Source organism: Echiichthys vipera, assembly GCF_963691815.1.
Source record: "Echiichthys vipera genome assembly, chromosome: 8".
Lineage (NCBI taxonomy): Eukaryota > Metazoa > Chordata > Actinopteri > Perciformes > Trachinidae > Echiichthys > Echiichthys vipera.
Genome location: NC_139833.1, coordinates 738,742 through 756,641, shown reverse-complemented (window position 1 = coordinate 756,641; position 17,900 = coordinate 738,742). Strand labels below are relative to the sequence as shown.

General features: G+C 46.3%; 1 protein-coding gene across 1 annotated transcript in view; it reads left to right on the top strand.

Annotated features, from left to right (window-relative positions):
• Positions 1 to 5,620: 5,620 nt before the first annotated feature.
• LOC310950057 (nucleoside diphosphate-linked moiety X motif 17-like) overlaps positions 5,621 to 17,900 on the top strand; it is a gene marked incomplete at its 3' end in the record, with an annotated part of 13,500 nt that continues 1,220 nt past the window's right edge. Inside the window, exons 1-7 of the mRNA XM_083917721.1 lie at positions 5,621 to 5,629; positions 6,386 to 6,471; positions 8,158 to 8,277; positions 16,405 to 16,588; positions 17,217 to 17,242; positions 17,321 to 17,413; positions 17,805 to 17,896. Of these exons, the coding sequence (XP_083773847.1) occupies positions 6,397 to 6,471; positions 8,158 to 8,277; positions 16,405 to 16,588; positions 17,217 to 17,242; positions 17,321 to 17,413; positions 17,805 to 17,896 (590 nt within the window). The 5' untranslated portion in view covers positions 5,621 to 5,629; positions 6,386 to 6,396. The remainder of the gene's footprint in view (positions 5,630 to 6,385; positions 6,472 to 8,157; positions 8,278 to 16,404; positions 16,589 to 17,216; positions 17,243 to 17,320; positions 17,414 to 17,804; positions 17,897 to 17,900) is intronic.

Below are 17,900 nucleotides of genomic sequence, written 5' to 3'. Positions count from 1 at the left end.
ATCACGTCCAGTCTGGACCAAGCACGTCCAGTCTGGACCGACCAATCACGTCCAGTCTGGACCGACCAATCACGTTCAGTCTGGACCAAACACGTCCAGTCTGGACCAGTCACGTCCAGTCTGGACCGACCAATCACGTTCAGTCTGGACCGACCAATCACGTTCAGTCTGGACCAATCACGTCCAGTCTGGACCGACCAATCACGTTCAGTCTGGACCGACCAATCACGTTCAGTCTGGACCAATCACGTCCAGTCTGGACCGACCAATCACGTTCAGTCTGGACCGACCAATCACGTTCAGTCTGGACCGACCAATCACGTTCAGTCTGGACCGACCAATCACGTCCAGTCTGGACCGACCAATCACGTCCAGTCTGGACCGACCAATCACGTTCAGTCTGGACCGACCGATCACGTTCAGTCTGGACCAATCACGTTCAGTCTGGACCAAACACGTCCAGTCTGGACCAATCACGTCCAGTCTGGACCGACCAATCACGTTCAGTCTGGACCGATCACGTTCAGTCTGGACCAATCACGTCCAGTCTGGACCGACCAATCACGTCCAGTCTGGACCGATCACGTTCAGTCTGGACCGACCAATCACGTTCAGTCTGGACCGACCAATCACGTCCAGTCTGGACCGACCAATCACGTTCAGTCTGGACCGACCAATCACGTTCAGTCTGGACCGACCAATCACGTTCAGTCTGGACCAATCACGTTCAGTCTGATGATTATGAAGGTGGTGGTTTGTCTCGGTTCTTCCAGGACTTGAACCCCCGGTCTTTCAGGGCAGAGTCCTGAGGTTTGGACCCGTCCTCCACCCGACCCTCCTCCCTACGGGGAGTTTGGCGTCTGACGCTGCGTCTCCTGATTTCCTTCTTTGCGTAGGAGAGGTTTCCGGTACAGATCGCGTAGTGACGCAAACACGGAGCCCACTTGTCTGACCTCTGACGTTTGACCTCTGACCTTTAACCTCTGACCTTTAACCTCTGACCTTTAACCTCTGACCCCTGACCTCTCTGGACCAATCCCTTCTTCTTCCTCTCGTCGCCTCCACGTGTCTGATGTTTAATGTTCTTCAGTCTTTTGTTTTTGTGTCGTTTCATTTTTAATTTTTAATTTTTTTTATCGTTTTTAATCTTTTTGTTTTTTTAAAATACTTTGATGAAGGAAATGATTCTGTTTTGTTTCTGATTATAAATAATGATTTAAATCTGTGATTCGTTTGAAGTTGATTGTTTTTTTTACTGTTAATGCTCAAAATGATTTAAAGGAATTCTTCACCAAACACGTTTGTGTCTCTTTGTAGCTGTTTTGTGTCTCTTTGTAGTAGTTTGTGTCTCTTTGTGGTTGTTTTGTGTCTCTTTGTAGTTGTTTTGTGTCTCTTTGTGGTTATTTTGTCTCTTTGTAGTTGTTTTGTGTCTCTTTGTGGTTGTTTTGTGTCTCTTTGTGGTTGTTTCGTGTCTCTTTGTGGTTGTTTTGTGTCTCTTTGTAGTCGTTTTGTGTCTCTTTGTTGTTGTTTTGTGTCTCTTTGTGGTTGTTTTGTGTCTCTTTGTAGTTGTTTTGTGTCTCTTTGTGGTTGTTTTGTGTCTCTTTGTAGTTATTTTGTGTCTCTTTGTAGTTGTTTTGTGTCTCTTTGTAGTTGTTTTGTGTCTCTTTGTAGTTGTTTTGTGTCTCTTTGTGGTTGTTTTGTGTCTCTTTGTAGTTGTTTTGTGTCTCTTTGTTGTTGTTTTGTGTCTCTTTGTAGTTGTTTTGTGTCTCTTTGTGGTTGTTTTGTGTCTCTTTGTAGTTGTTTTGTGTCTCTTTGTGGTTGTTTTGTGTCTCTTTGTAGTTGTTTTGTGTCTCTTTGTGGTTGTTTTGTGTCTCTTTGTAGTTGTTTTGTGTCTTTGTGGTTGTTTTGTGTCTCTTTGTTGTTGTTTTGTGTCTCTTTGTGGTTGTTTTGTGTCTCTTTGTAGTTGTTTTGTGTCTCTTTGTGGTTGTTTTGTGTCTCTTTGTAGTTGTTTTGTGTCTCTTTGTAGTTGTTTTGTGTCTCTTTGTGGTTGTTTTGTGTCTCTTTGTAGTAGTTTTGTGTCTCTTTGTGGTTGTTTTGTGTCTCTTTGTAGTGGTTTTGTGTCTCTTTGATGTTGTTTTGTGTCTCTTTGTAGTTGTTTTGTGTCTCTTTGTAGTTGTTTTGTGTCTCTTTGTGGTTGTTTTGTGTCTCTTTGTAGTTGTTTTGTGTCTCTTTGTGTTTGTTTTATGTCTCTTTGTAGTTGTTTTGTGTCTCTTTGTGGTTGTTTTGTGTCTCTTTGTGCTTGTTTTGTGTCTCTTTGTAGTTGTTTTGTGTCTCTTTGTAGTTGTTTTGTGTCTCTTTGTAGTTGTTCTGTGTCTCTTTGTAGTTGTTTTGTGTCTCTTTGTGGTTTTTTTGTGTCTTTGTAGTTGTTTTGTGTCTCTTTGTGGTTGTTTTGTGTCTTTGTGGTTGTTTTGTGTCTCTTTGTGGTTGTTTTGTGTCTGTTTGTAGTTGTTTTGTGTCTCTTTGTGGTTGTTTTGTGTCTCTTTGTGGTTGTTTTGTGTCTCTTTGTGGTTGTTTTGTGTCTCTTTGTGGTTGTTTTGTGTCTCTTTGTGGTTGTTTTGTGTCTCTTTGTAGTTGTTTTGTGTCTCTTTGTAGTTGTTTTGTGTCTTTGTAGTTGTTTTGTGTCTCTTTGTGGTTGTTTTGTGTCTGTTTGTAGTTGTTTTGTGTCTCTTTGTGGTTGTTTTGTGTCTCTTTGTGGTTGTTTTGTGTCTCTTTGTGGTTGTTTTGTCTCTTTGTGGTTGTTTTGTGTCTCTTTGTGGTTGTTTTGTGTCTCTTTGTAGTTGTTTTGTGTCTCTTTGTGTTTGTTTTATGTCTCTTTGTAGTTGTTTTGTGTCTCTTTGTGGTTGTTTTGTGTCTCTTTGTGGTTGTTTTGTGTGTCTTTGTGGTTGTTTTGTGTCCCTTTGTAGTTGTTTTGTGTCTCTTTGTGGTTGTTTTGTGTCTCTTTGTAGTTATTTTGTGTCTCTTTGTGGTTGTTTTGTCTCTTTGTAGTTGTTTTGTGTCTCTTTGTAGTTGTTTTGAGTCTCTTTGTAGTTGTTTTGTGTCTCTTTGTAGTTGTTTTGTGTCTCTTTGTGGTTGTTTTGTGTCTCTTTGTAGTTGTTTTGTGTCTCTTTGTAGTTGTTTTGTGTCTCTTTGTAGTTGTTTTGTGTCTCTTTGTGGTTGTTTTGTGTCTCTTTGTAGTCGTTTTGTGTCTCTTTGTGGTTGTTTTGAGTCTCTTTGTAGTTGTTTTGTGTCTCTTTGTGGTTGTTTTGTGTCTCTTTGTAGTCGTTTTGTGTCTCTTTGTGGTTGTTTTGTGTCTCTTTGTAGTTGTTTTGTGTCTCTTTGTAGTTGTTTTGTGATTGGGTGAAATATTCCTTCATTATTTTAACACCTTTAATCAAATTAATCCATTTTTATAAAAATAATAATTTTCTGCTCATGTTTGAACTTTTATTGACGGCTCGTTCAGAACGAATCCGACCTTCTGCCGTCGGTTCTTCACGTGTGTGTGAAACGTCTCCAGGTGTGTTCGGTTCCTGATGATCATGTTTTTCCTGTTTTAGCGTCGATATTGAAATTTACAATTGTGATGTTTTACTGAAGCTGATGAAGCTTAAAAAAACATTTATAATCAAACAAAAGTGTCAAACAGCTGAAGAAGCTCGTGACGTGATAAAGACGTAATAAAGACGTAGTGATGACGTCATTATTACGTCATCACTACGTCTTTATTACGTCGTAATGATGACGTCATCGACACATGAATGAATGAATGATTCCTGCTTCTGTCTCTGATCTGCACCCTGACACGTTTTAATCCCCAGATTAAGTTTTAATCATCAGGTTAAAATTTAATCTGAGGATTAAAACTTAAAACAAAGTGAAACATGAAAACGTTCGAACACAAACTTCAGATTTGATCCGAACTTTGAACGAAGGAAGAAGAAATCTGAGGTTTTTCATTTCCAGTGACGTTTGAATCAGAATCACACAGATTAATAATCAGATTAATAACTTTATATATTAATAACCGATCATTGAAAACACTGGAAACGTGTCGATCTTCTTAAATATCAGAAATATTTTCTTATTTTAATCCATAAATCTCTTTTTTATCCACGTGATCGACGTCGTGTTCAAGTCAAGACAATAAAGGTTTTTGTAATAAATTTTATATATTTTATATTTTTTCCATCTTTTCTGTAGAAATACTTTTGTTTTTAATCCAAACGCGTTTAAAACAAACTTTCTGTGATGAGATCTTTTTATTTTTCTGTCCTGTAATAAAAACAAGTTTTCAAGAAACAAATGTTTGTTTTTTATTAATATTCTTTATTTTATTCACACGTTTGAATCTTTGTTACAGATTAAAGTGATTTTAGTTCATTTTCTCCTGTGAATCAAAAATAAGATATTAAATAAACATGAATCATAAATGAACACGTCTTAAAATGCACCAATTACTTTAATACATCAAATTTGGCGTTAATATTTGTTTTAAGGAGCTTTTTTATTTATTTATTTACCTTTTTATTAATTTCCTGTTCATTTACTTTTTAATTTCCCATTCATTTATTTATTTTACTGATGTTTAAAATTTTCCAGTTAAAACATTTAAAGAGAAAGTTTTAAAGAAGACTCTGATCCAGAGTCTCAGGGGCAGCAGCTCCAGCCTCTGGTCCTGGATCAGGTCTCAGGGGCAGCAGCTCCAGCCTCTGATCCTGGATCAGGTCTCAGGGGCAGCAGCTCCAGCCTCTGATCCTGGATCAGGTCTCAGGGGCAGCAGCTCCAGCCTCTGATCCTGGATCAGGTCTCAGGGGCAGCAGCTCCAGCCTCTGATCCTGGATCAGGTCTCGGGGGCAGCAGCTCCAGCCTCTGATCCTGGATCAGGTCTCAGGGGCAGCAGCTCCAGCCTCTGGTCCTGGATCAGGTCTCAGGGGCAGCAGCTCCAGCCTCTGATCCTGGATCAGGTCTCAGGGGCAGCAGCTCCAGCAGGGACCCCAAACTTCCCTTTCCCGGGCCTCATTAACCAGCTCTAACTGGGGGATCCTGAGGCGTTCCCAGGCCAGTGTGGAGATCTAATCTCTCCACCTGGTCCTGGGTCTTCCCCGAGGCCTCCTCCCAGCTGGACGTGCCTGGAACACCTCCCTAGGGAGGCGCCCAGGGTTCATCCAGACCAGATGATTAATATTATTAATCATAATTGTAATTAATTATTATAATAGAAAAACAACACATCCATAAACGCAAATTCACCGATAAGAATCTGTGTTTTATTGTTTTTAATAAAGAGGATCAAGAAAGAAGCTTTTTATTTAAACTTTATTTTATTTTTTATTATTGACACTTTTTATTTTACTTATTTTTATTTATTCTTCTCTCTCGTGTCTTTTGTTCTTATATTCACGTTTGTATTATTAAGAATTTTCCTATAAGTTTATTTTATTTTTAAATCAAGTTGTTTTAAATAATACATTTAATTTTTTTTTAAAAAGCGGAGTTCCTGAAGGTTTCATGCTCTTATTTTGAAGTGGTGCGGAAGTTGTTACCCGGGCGCACACCGGTGACGTCAGCTGTTGCTGGCTGCTCTCTGCCGGTAGGTTTCTCCCGCTGTGAGCTGCGGTTCCATCGTTTCCACCGTTTCCACCGTTTTACCGTGTTTATTTCAACCGTTTCAGACCGGAAGTGAACTTATAAAGCTGCGGAAGTAAAAACGGAAACGGTTTTTGTTCCCGCCAAAATATAATTAACATTTTATAACCGTTAAATAAACCGTTACCTTAAAGTTAGCGTGTTAGCTAACAGTTAGCGTGTTAGCATGATGCTAACGGCTCCTGTTTGATAGTAAATGAACTTTGACTCAAACTTAAGTTCAGCAGATTTAATAACTTTTAAATAAAGAAAGACAATATTTAAATAATAAACATCATTTTCAGTATCAGACAGTTTTTGACCTTTGAAATAAAATCAAATAAATACGAAAATAAACATTGGTCAGTGTCATTTTTGAGCTTTTAAATAATTAAATAAAAAAATCTTAATAAACATGTTCAGTATCAGACAATTGTTGAACAATAAATAAATAATAATAATAATATAAATATGTAAATAAAGATCATGTTCAGTATCAGAAAGTTGTGGAGTATTAAATAAAGAAAAAATAATATAAATATGTAAATAAACATGTTGGTCTCTGTGGTGCAGGTCTGGGCGTCATGGATAAATAAATATTAATAATAATAATAATATAAACATGTTGTTGGTCTCTGTGGTGCAGGTCTGGGCGTCATGGATAAATAAATATTAATAATAATATTAATAATATAAACATGTGCTGGTCCCTGTGGTGCAGGTCTGGACGTCATGGACAGAGTTCGGAGGATCCTGGTTCATGTTCTGAAAGAAGGAGCTGCTGCACAACGAGCGCCGTTCCTCCAGGTCACTCACTTTATCATGTTTATATATATTTATATATATATATATGTTATTATTACCTTTAATAAAGAAACATTCCTCCAGGTCACTCACTTTATCATATTTATATATTTATGTAACTTATTATTACCTTTAATAAAGATCTGACACTTTATATACACAATTATATTTATATGCTCTGGGGTCGGGGCGCTGCTGCACGGGGGGGGGGGGGGGCAGTGAGGGTGAGGGGCCTGGAGGGTCCAGACCCGGGCAGCAGAGGCTCTGGGGACGTGGAGCGTCTCCTCTCTGTGGGGGAAGGAGCCGGAGCTTGTGAGGGAGGTGGAGCTCCCAGTTAGATCTGGGGGGGCTCACCTCCACACACAGTCTGGATCTGGGGGGGCTCACCTCCACACACAGTCTGGATCTGGGGGGGCTCACCTCCACACACAGTCTGGATCTGGGGGGGCTCACCTCCACACACAGTCTGGATCTGGGGGGGCTCACCTCCACACACAGTCTGGATCTGTGGGGGGGGGTCACCTCCATACACAGTCTGGATCTGGGGGGGCTCACCTCCACACACAGTCTGGATCTGGGGGGGGTCACCTCCACACACAGTCTGGATCTGGGGGGGCTCACCTCCACACACAGTCTGGATCTGGGGGGGCTCACCTCCACACAGAGCCGAGGGAGTGGCAGACCGGGGTGGTGGTTCCTGTTCAGAAAGGGGGACCAGAGGGTGTGAGCCAGTTCCAGGGGGATCACACTCCTCAGCCTCCCTGGTGAAGTCGACTCCAAGGTGCTGGAAAGGAGGTTGGTCCTGTAGAACCTCAGACTGAAGAGGAACCAGGTGGATCCAGTCCTGGACCTGGACCAGGACCAGCTCTGCACTCTCCAGGATCCTGGAGGGGGTCTGGGAGTGTGCCCATCCGGTCTACATGTGCTTTGTGGATCTGGAGAAGGCCCATGACCGGGTCCCTGGAGATACTGTGGGAGGCGCTGGGGGAGTCTGGGGTGAGGGGGTCACTTCTGAGGGCCGTCCAGTCTCTGTACCCCCAAAGAGAGAGCTGAGTCCGGATCCTCGGCAGTGAGTCGTAGTCGTTCCTGGTGGTGGTCGGCCTCCTCCAGGGGGGCACTCTGTCCGGAGAATCGGAGCAGCGGGGGCGGAGCTGCAGTCGCTCTACCGCACCGTTGTGATGAAAAGAGAGCTGAGGAAGACAAAGCTCTGGATCTACCCTCAGTCCTGGTTCCTACCCTCACCTGTGGTCCTGAAAGCTGGGTCAGGACCCAAAGAACCAGGTCCAGGTCAGGACCCAAAGAACCAGGTCCAGGTCCAAGCGTGTGAAGTGTGTTTCCTCAGGAGGGGGTCTGGAGTCTCCCTTAGAGAGAGGGGGAGAAGTTCAGCATCCGTGAGGAACTCGGAGTAGAGCCGCTGCTCCTTTGCGTTGAAAGGAGCCAGTTGAGGTGGTTCAGGATCATCTGGTCTGGATGAACCCTGGGCGCCTCCCTAGGGAGGTGTTCCAGGCACGTCCAGCTGGGAGGAGGCCTCGGGGAAGACCCAGGACCAGGTGCAGAGATTAGATCTCCACACTGGCCTGGGAACGCCTCAGGATCCCCCAGTTAGAGCTGGTTAATGAGGCCCGGGAAAGGGACGTTTGAGGAGAAATGTGTGTTTGAGCAGAAACACGTCTGTTCTCTTGTGTGCAGAGTGTCACGGGTCTCTTCAGCGACGCCGGCGGAGGCGACGAGGTGCAGGTGAACTTCTCTCTGGAGGAAAACCAGTTTGTTCTTTACGGAGCAGACGAAGGTCGAGGGACGCCCCTGAAGGTCACAACTGCCCCTCTACCTCTGTCTTTACCCCTCTACCTCTGTCTTTACCCCTCTACCTCTGTCTTTACCCTCTACCTCTGTCTTTACCCCTCTACCTCTGTCTTTACCCCTCTACCTCTGTCTTTACCCTCTACCTCTGTCTTTACCCTCTACCTCTGTCTTTACCCTCTACCTCTGTCTTTACCCTCTACCTCTGTCTTTACCCTCTACCTCTGTCTTTACCCTCTACCTCTGTCTTTACCCCTCTACCTCTGTCTTTACCCTCTACCTCTGTCTTTACCCTCTACCTCTGTCTCTACTCCTCTACCTCTGTCTTTACTCCTCTACCTCTGTCTTTACCCTCTACCTCTGTCTTTACCCTCTACTTCTGTCTTTACCCCTCTACCTCTGTCTTTACTCTCTACCTCTGTCTTTACCCCTCTACCTCTGTCTTTACCCCTCTACCTCTGTCTTTACCCTCTACCTCTGTCTTTACCCTCTACCTCTGTCTTTACCCCTCTACCTCTGTCTTTACCCTCTACCTCTGTCTTTACCCTCTACCTCTGTCTTTACCCCTCTACCTCTGTCTTTACCCTCTACCTCTGTCTTTACCCTCTACCTCTGTCTTTACCCCTCTACCTCTGTCTTTACCCTCTACCTCTGTCTTTACCCTCTACCTCTGTCTTTACCCCCTACCTCTGTCTTTACCCCTCTACCTCTGTCTTTACCCTCTACCTCTGTCTTTACCCCTCTACCTCTGTCTTTACCCTCTACCTCTGTCTTTACCCTCTACCTCTGTCTTTACCCCTCTACCTCTGTCTTTACCCCTCTACATCTGTCTTTACCCCTCTACCTCTGTCTTTACCCCTCTACCTCTGTCTTTACCCTCTACCTCTGTCTTTACCCCTCTACCTCTGTCTTTACCCTCTACCTCTGTCTTTACCCTCTACCTCTGTCTTTACCCTCTACCTCTGTCTTTACCCCTCTACCTCTGTCTTTACCCCTCTACCTCTGTCTTTACCCTCTACCTCTGTCTTTACCCCTCTACCTCTGTCTTTACCCTCTACCTCTGTCTTTACCCTCTACCTCTGTCTTTACCCCTCTACCTCTGTCTTTACCCCTCTACATCTGTCTTTACCCCTCTACCTCTGTCTTTACCCCTCTACCTCTGTCTTTACCCTCTACCTCTGTCTTTACCCCTCTACCTCTGTCTTTACCCTCTACCTCTGTCTTTACCCTCTACCTCTGTCTTTACCCTCTACCTCTGTCTTTACCCCTCTACCTCTGTCTTTACCCTCTACCTCTGTCTTTACCCTCTACCTCTGTCTTTACCCCTCTACCTCTGTCTTTACCCTCTACCTCTGTCTTTACCCTCTACCTCTGTCTTTACCCTCTACCTCTGTCTTTACCCCTCTACCTCTGTCTTTACCCTCTACCTCTGTCTTTACCCCTCTACCTCTGTCTTTACCCCTCTACCTCTGTCTTTACCCTCTACCTCTGTCTTTACCCTCTACCTCTGTCTTTACCCCTCTACCTCTGTCTTTACCCCCTACCTCTGTCTTTACCCTCTACCTCTGTCTTTACCCTCTACCTCTGTCTTTACCCCTCTACCTCTGTCTTTACCCTCTACCTCTGTCTTTACCCTCTACCTCTGTCTTTACCCCTCTACCTCTGTCTTTACCCCCTACCTCTGTCTTTACCCTCTACCTCTGTCTTTACCCTCTGCCTCTGTCTTTACCCTCTACCTCTGTCTTTACCCTCTGCCTCTGTCTTTACCCTCTACCTCTGTCTTTACCCTCTACCTCTGTCTTTACCCCTCTACCTCTGTCTTTACCCTCTACCTCTGTCTTTACCCTCTACCTCTGTCTTTACCCTCTACCTCTGTCTTTACCCCTCTACCTCTGTCTTTACCCTCTACCTCTGTCTTTACCCCTCTACCTCTGTCTTTACCCCTCTACCTCTGTCTTTACCCTCTACCTCTGTCTTTACCCTCTACCTCTGTCTTTACCCCTCTACCTCTGTCTTTACCCCCTACCTCTGTCTTTACCCTCTACCTCTGTCTTTACCCTCTACCTCTGTCTTTACCCCTCTACCTCTGTCTTTACCCTCTACCTCTGTCTTTACCCTCTACCTCTGTCTTTACCCCTCTACCTCTGTCTTTACCCCTCTACCTCTGTCTTTACCCTCTGCCTCTGTCTTTACCCTCTACCTCTGTCTTTACCCTCTACCTCTGTCTTTACCCCTCTACCTCTGTCTTTACCCTCTACCTCTGTCTTTACCCCTCTACCTCTGTCTTTACCCCCTACCTCTGTCTTTACCCTCTACCTCTGTCTTTACCCTCTACCTCTGTCTTTACCCCTCTACCTCTGTCTTTACCCCTCTACCTCTGTCTTTACCCTCTACCTCTGTCTTTACCCCCTACCTCTGTCTTTACCCCCTCTACCTCTGTCTTTACCCCTCTACCTCTGTCTTTACCCTCTACCTCTGTCTTTACCCTCTACCTCTGTCTTTACCCTCTACCTCTGTCTTTACCCTCTACCTCTGTCTTTATCCCCTCTACCTCTGTCTTTACCCCTCTACCTCTGTCTTTACCCTCTACCTCTGTCTTTACCCTCTACCTCTGTCTTTACCCCTCTACCTCTGTCTTTACCCTCTACCTCTGTCTTTACCCCTCTACCTCTGTCTTTACCCTCTACCTCTGTCTTTACCCTCTACCTCTGTCTTTACCCTCTACCTCTGTCTTTACCCTCTACCTCTGTCTTTACCCTCTACCTCTGTCTTTATCCCCTCTACCTCTGTCTTTACCCCTCTACCTCTGTCTTTACCCCTCTACCTCTGTCTTTACCCCCTACCTCTGTCTTTACCCTCTACCTCTGTCTTTACCCTCTACCTCTGTCTTTATCCCCTCTACCTCTGTCTTTACCCCTCTACCTCTGTCTTTACCCTCTACCTCTGTCTTTACCCTCTACCTCTGTCTTTACCCCTCTACCTCTGTCATTACCCTCTACATCTGTCTTTACCCTCTACCTCCGTCTTTACCCCTCTACCTCTGTCTTTACCCTCTACCTCTGTCTTTACCCTCTACCTCTGTCTTTACCCCCTACCTCTGTCTTTACCCCTCTACCTCTGTCTTTACCCCTCTACCTCTGTCTTTACCCCCTACCTCTGTCTTTACCCCTCTACCTCTGTCTTTACCCCTCTACCTCTGTCATTACCCTCTACCTCTGTCTTTACCCTCTACCTCTGTCTTTACCCCTCTACCTCTGTCTTTACCCTCTACCTCTGTCTTTACCCCTCTACCTCTGTCATTACCCTCTACCTCTGTCTTTACCCTCTACCTCTGTCTTTACCCCCTACCTCTGTCTTTACCCCTCTACCTCTGTCTTTACCCCCTACCTCTGTCATTACCCTCTACCTCTGTCTTTACCCTCTACCTCTGTCTTTACCCCCTACCTCTGTCTTTACCCCTCTACCTCTGTCTTTACCCTCTACCTCTGTCTTTACCCGCTACCTCTGTCTTTACCCCTCTACCTCTGTCTTTACCCCTCTACCTCTGTCTTTACCCTCTACCTCTGTCTTTACCCCCTACCTCTGTCTTTACCCCTCTACCTCTGTCTTTACCCTCTACCTCTGTCTTTACCCGCTACCTCTGTCTTTACCCCTCTACCTCTGTCTTTACCCTCTACCTCTGTCTTTACCCCTCTACCTCTGTCTTTACCCCCCTACCTCTGTCTTTACCCCCCTACCTCTGTCTTTACCCCCCTACCTCTGTCTTTACCCTCTACCTCTGTCTTTACCCCCTACCTCTGTCTTTACCCCTCTACCTCTGTCTTTACCCCTCTACCTCTGTCTTTACCCTCTACCTCTGTCTTTACCCTCTACCGCTGTCTTTACCCCTCTACCTCTGTCTTTACCCCTCTACCTCTGTCTTTACCCCTCTACCTCTGTCTTTACCCTCTACCTCTGTCTTTACCCTCTACCTCTGTCTTTACCCCTCTACCTCTGTCTTTACCCTCTACCTCTGTCTTTACCCCTCTACCTCTGTCTTTACCCCTCTACCTCTGTCTTTACCCCTCTACCTCTGTCTTTACCCCCTACCTCTGCCTTTACCCTCTACCTCTGTCTTTACCCTCTACCTCTGTCTTTACCCCTCTACCTCTGTCTTTACCCTCTGTCTTTACCCTCTACCTCTGTCTTTACCCTCTACCTCTGTCTTTACCCCTCTACCTCTGTCTTTACCCTCTACCTCTGTCTTTACCCTCTACCTCTGTCTTTACCCCTCTACCTCTGTCTTTACCCCTCTACCTCTGTCTTTACCCTCTACCTCTGTCTTTACCCCTCTACCTCTGTCTTTACGCCCTACCTCTGTCTTTACCCTCTACCTCTGTCTTTACCCCTCTACCTCTGTCTTTACCCTCTACCTCTGTCTTTACCCTCTACCTCTGTCTTTACCCCTCTACCTCTGTCTTTACCCCTCTACCTCTGTCTTTACCCTCTACATCTGTCTTTACCCTCTACCTCTGTCTTTACCCCTCTACCTCTGTCTTTACCCTCTACCTCTGTCTTTACCCCTCTACCTCTGTATTTACCCTCTACCTCTGTCTTTACCCTCTACCTCTGTCTTTACCCCTCTACCTCTGTCTTTACCCCTCTACCTCTGTCTTTACCCTCTACCTCTGTCTTTACCCCTCTACCTCTGTCTTTACCCCTCTACCTCTGTCTTTACCCTCTACCTCTGTCTTTACCCCTCTACCTCTGTCTTTGCCCCTCTACCTCTGTCTTTACCCCTCTACCTCTGTCTTTACCCCTCTACCTCTGTCTTTACCCTCTACCTCTGTCTTTACCCCTCTACCCCTGTCTTTACCCCTCTACCTCTGTCTTTACCCCTCTACCTCTGTCTTTACCCTCTACCTCTGTCTTTACCCCTCTACCTCTGTCTTTACCCCTCTACCTCTGTCTTTACCCCTCTACCTCTGTCTTTACCCCCTACCTCTGTCTTTACCCCTCTACCTCTGTATTTACCCTCTACCTCCGTCTTTACCCCCCTACCTCTGTATTTACCCTCTACCTCTGTCTTTACCCCCTACCTCTGTCTTTACCCTCTACCTCTGTCTTTACCCTCTACCTCTGTCTTTACCCCTCTACCTTAGTCTTTACCCTCTACCTCTGTCTTTACCCTCTACCTCTGTCTTTACCCTCTACCTCTGTCTTTACCCTCTACCTCTGTCTTTACCCCTCTACCTCTGTCTTTACCCTCTACCTCTGTCTTTACCCCTCTACCTCTGTCTTTACCCTCTACCTCTGTCTTTACCCTCTACCTCTGTCTTTACCCCTCTACCTCTGTCTTTACCCCTCTACCTCTGTCTTTACCCCCTACCTCTGTTTTTACCCCCCTACCTCTGTCTTTACCCTCTACCTCTGTCTTTACCCTCTACCTCTGTCTTTACCCTCTACCCCTGTCTTTACCCCTCTACCTCTGTCTTTACCCCCTACCTCGGTCTTTACCCTCTACCTCTGTCTTTACCCTCTACCTCTGTCTTTACCCTCTACCTCTGTCTTTACCCCTCTACCTCTGTCTTTAACCTCTACCTCTGTCTTTACCCCTCTACCTCTGTCTTTACCCCTCTACCTCTGTCTTTACCCCCCTACCTCTGTCTTTACCCCTCTACCTCTGTCTTTACCCTCTACCTCTGTCTTTACCCCTCTACCTCTGTCTTTACCCCTCTACCTCTGTCTTTACCCCTCTACCTCTGTCTTTACCCCCTACCTCTGTCTTTACCCCTCTACCTCTGTATTTACCCTCTACCTCCGTCTTTACCCCCCTACCTCTGTATTTACCCTCTACCTCTGTCTTTACCCTCTACCTCTGTCTTTACCCCTCTACCTCTGTCTTTACCCTCTACCTCTGTCTTTACCCTCTACCTCTGTCTTTACCCCTCTACCTCTGTCTTTACCCCTCTACCTCTGTCTTTACCCTCTACCTCTGTCTTTACCCCCTACCTCTGTCTTTACCCTCTACCTCTGTCTTTACCCTCTACCTCTGTCTTTACCCCTCTACCTCTGTCTTTACCCTCTACCTCTGTCTTTACCCTCTACCTCTGTCTTTACCCTCTACCTCTGTCTTTACCCCTCTACCTCTGTCTTTACCCCCTACCTCTGTTTTTACCCCCCTACCTCTGTCTTTACCCTGTACCTCTGCCTTTACCCTCTACCTCTGTCTTTACCCCTCTACCTCTGTCTTTACCCCTCTACCTCTGTCTTTACCCCTCTACCTCTGTCTTTACCCCTCTACCTCTGTCTTTACCCTCTACCTCTGTCTTTACCCTCTACCTCTGTCTTTACCCCCTACCTCTGTCTTTACCCCTCTACCTCTGTCTTTACCCTCTACCTCTGTCTTTACCCCTCTACCTCTGTCTTTACCCCTCTACCTCTGTCTTTACCCTCTACCTCTGTCTTTACCCTCTGTCTTTACCCTCTACCTCTGTCTTTACCCCTCTACCTCTGTCTTTACCCTCTACCTCTGTCTTTACCCTCTACCTCTGTCTTTACCCCTCTACCTCTGTCTTTACCCTCTACCTCTGTCTTTACCCTCTACCTCTGTCTTTACCCCTCTACCTCTGTCTTTACCCCCCTACCTCTGTCTTTACCCCCCTACCTCTGTCTTTACCCCCTACCTCTGTCTTTACCCCCTACCTCTGTCTTTACCCTCTACCTCTGTCTTTACCCCCTACCTCTGTCTTTACCCTCTACCTCTGTCTTTACCCTCTACCTCTGTCTTTACCCCTCTACCTCTGTCTTTACCCCCTACCTCTGTCTTTACCCTCTACCTCTGTCTTTACCCTCTACCTCTGTCTTTACCCCCCTACCTCTGTCTTTACCCTCTACCTCTGTCTTTACCCCTCTACCTCTGTCTTTACCCCTCTACCTCTGTCTTTACCCCTCTACCTCTGTCTTTACCCCTCTACCTCTGTCTTTACCCCTCTACCTCTGTCTTTACCCTCTACCTCTGTCTTTACCCTCTACCTCTGTCTTTACCCCTCTACCTCTGTCTTTACCCCTCTACCTCTGTCTTTACCCCTCTACCTCTGTCTTTACCCCTCTACCTCTGTCTTTACCCTCTACCTCTGTCTTTACCCTCTCCCTCTGTCTTTACCCCTCTACCTCTGTCTTTACCCTCTACCTCTGTCTTTACCCTCTACCTCTGTCTTTACCCCTCTACCTCTGTCTTTACCCTCTACCTCTGTCTTTACCCTCTACCTCTGTCTTTACCCTCTACCTCTGTCTTAACCCCTCTACCTCTGTCTTTACCCTCTACCTCTGTCTTTACCCTCTACCTCTGTCTTTACCCTCTACCTCTGTCTTTACCCCTCTACCTCTGTCTTTACCCTCTACCTCTGTCTTTACCCTCTACCTCTGTCTTTACCCTCTACCTCTGTCTTTACCCCTCTACCTCTGTCTTTACCCTCTACCTCTGTCTTTACCCCTCTACCTCTGTCTTTACCCCTCTACCTCTGTCTTTACCCCTCTACCTCTGTCTTTACCCTCTACCTCTGTCTTTACCCCTCTACCTCTGTCTTTACCCCTCTACCTCTGTCTTTACCCCTCTACCTCTGTCTTTACCCCTCTACCTCTGTCTTTACCCTCTACCTCTTGTCTTTACCCTCTACCTCTGTCTTTACCCTCTACCTCTGTCTTTACCCCTCTACCTCTGTCTTTACCCCCTACCTCTGTCTTTACCCTCTACCTCTGTCTTTACCCCTCTACCTCTGTCTTTACCCTCTACCTCTGTCTTTACCCTCTCCCTCTGTCTTTACCCCTCTACCTCTGTCTTAACCCTCTACCTCTGTCTTTACCCCTCTACCTCTGTCTTTACCCCTCTACCTCTGTCTTAACCCTCTACCTCTGTCTTTACCCTCTACCTCTGTCTTTACCCCTCTACCTCTGTCTTTACCCCTCTACCTCTGTCTTTACCCTCTACCTCTGTCTTTACCCCCTACCTCTGTCTTTACCCCTCTACCTCTGTCTTAACCCTCTACCTCTGTCTTTACCCTCTACCTCTGTCTTTACCCCTCTACCTCTGTCTTTACCCTCTACCTCTGTCTTTACCCCTCTACCTCTGTCTTTACCCTCTGTGTCGTCGTCTAGAGACCCGCCTTCTGTCCCTTCAAACACCTGTCCGTCACAGAGGCAGCTGCGATCCCATTGGACGTTCAGCAGCGCGGCGTAGATGTGGGCGTGGCCATCATCCTGCAGACGGCCAATCAGAGGGTGCTGCTGACGCGGCGCGCGAAGGAGCTCCGGATCTTTCCCAACGTGTGGGTTCCTCCAGGTCTGAGACACACACACACACACACACACACACACACACAGGGACAGACACACACAGAGACACACAGAGACACACACAAAGGGACAGACAGACACACACACACACACACACACACACACACACACAGACACACACACACACACACACACGCATGCACACACACACACAGACACAGGGACAGACAGACACACACACAGACACGCAAACACTCACACACACAAACACACACACACAGACAGACACACACACACACACACACACACAGGGACAGACACAGACACACACACACACACACACACACACACACACACACACACAGGGACAGACAGACACACACACAGACACGCAAACACTCACACACACAAACACACACACACAGACAGACACACACACACACACACACACACAAAGAGACAAACACACACGCACACACACACACACACAGAGACAGACACACACACACAGACATAGACACACACACACACACTGAAGCTGTTAAAGGCACAGGTGCATCATGGGAAACGTAGGCTTTAGTGTATTTTGAATACTTGGACTCAGCAGCTCAGATTTGATCCGTTCTGGATTTAATGACCTGTTTGTTGACGCTCACCGCTTTGTTTCTCTCCAGGCGGCCATCTTGAGCCGGACGAGACAGTAAGTCACTTCCTGTTTCCTGTTCCTGGCTGGAGGAAACAGGAAGTGGCTCCAGAGTGAACCTGTGATTGTGTTTAGCTGCTGGACGCAGGCGTCAGGGAGCTGAGGGAGGAGACGGGACTGAACCTGGAGCCAGAGGGAGGATCAGCACAGGTACTGGGACTGTGGGAGGTGAGACACACACACACACACACACACACACACTGAGACACGCACACACACACACACACTGAGACACGCACACACACATACACACACACACTGAGACACGCACACACACACACACAGAAACACACACGCACACACAGAAACACACACACATATATACACACACACACTCACTCAAACACACACACAGAAACACACACACACACAGAAACACACACACACACACATCCAAATAATTAAATATTTAAATGTGTTAAGTGTTTAAACTTGCGCTAACACCTGTGTGTGTGTGTGTGTGTGTGTGTGTGTGTGTGTGTGTGTGTGTGTGTGTGTGTGTGTGTGTGTGTGTGTGTGTGTGTGTGTGTGTGTGTGTGTGTGTGTGTGTGTGTGTCAGTCGTCCTTTCCTCCCATGCTGTCCAGAGGACTTCCTCATCGTCATCACATCGTCGTCTACCTGCTGCTGCGCTCCGCCCTGTCTCACCTGGAGCTG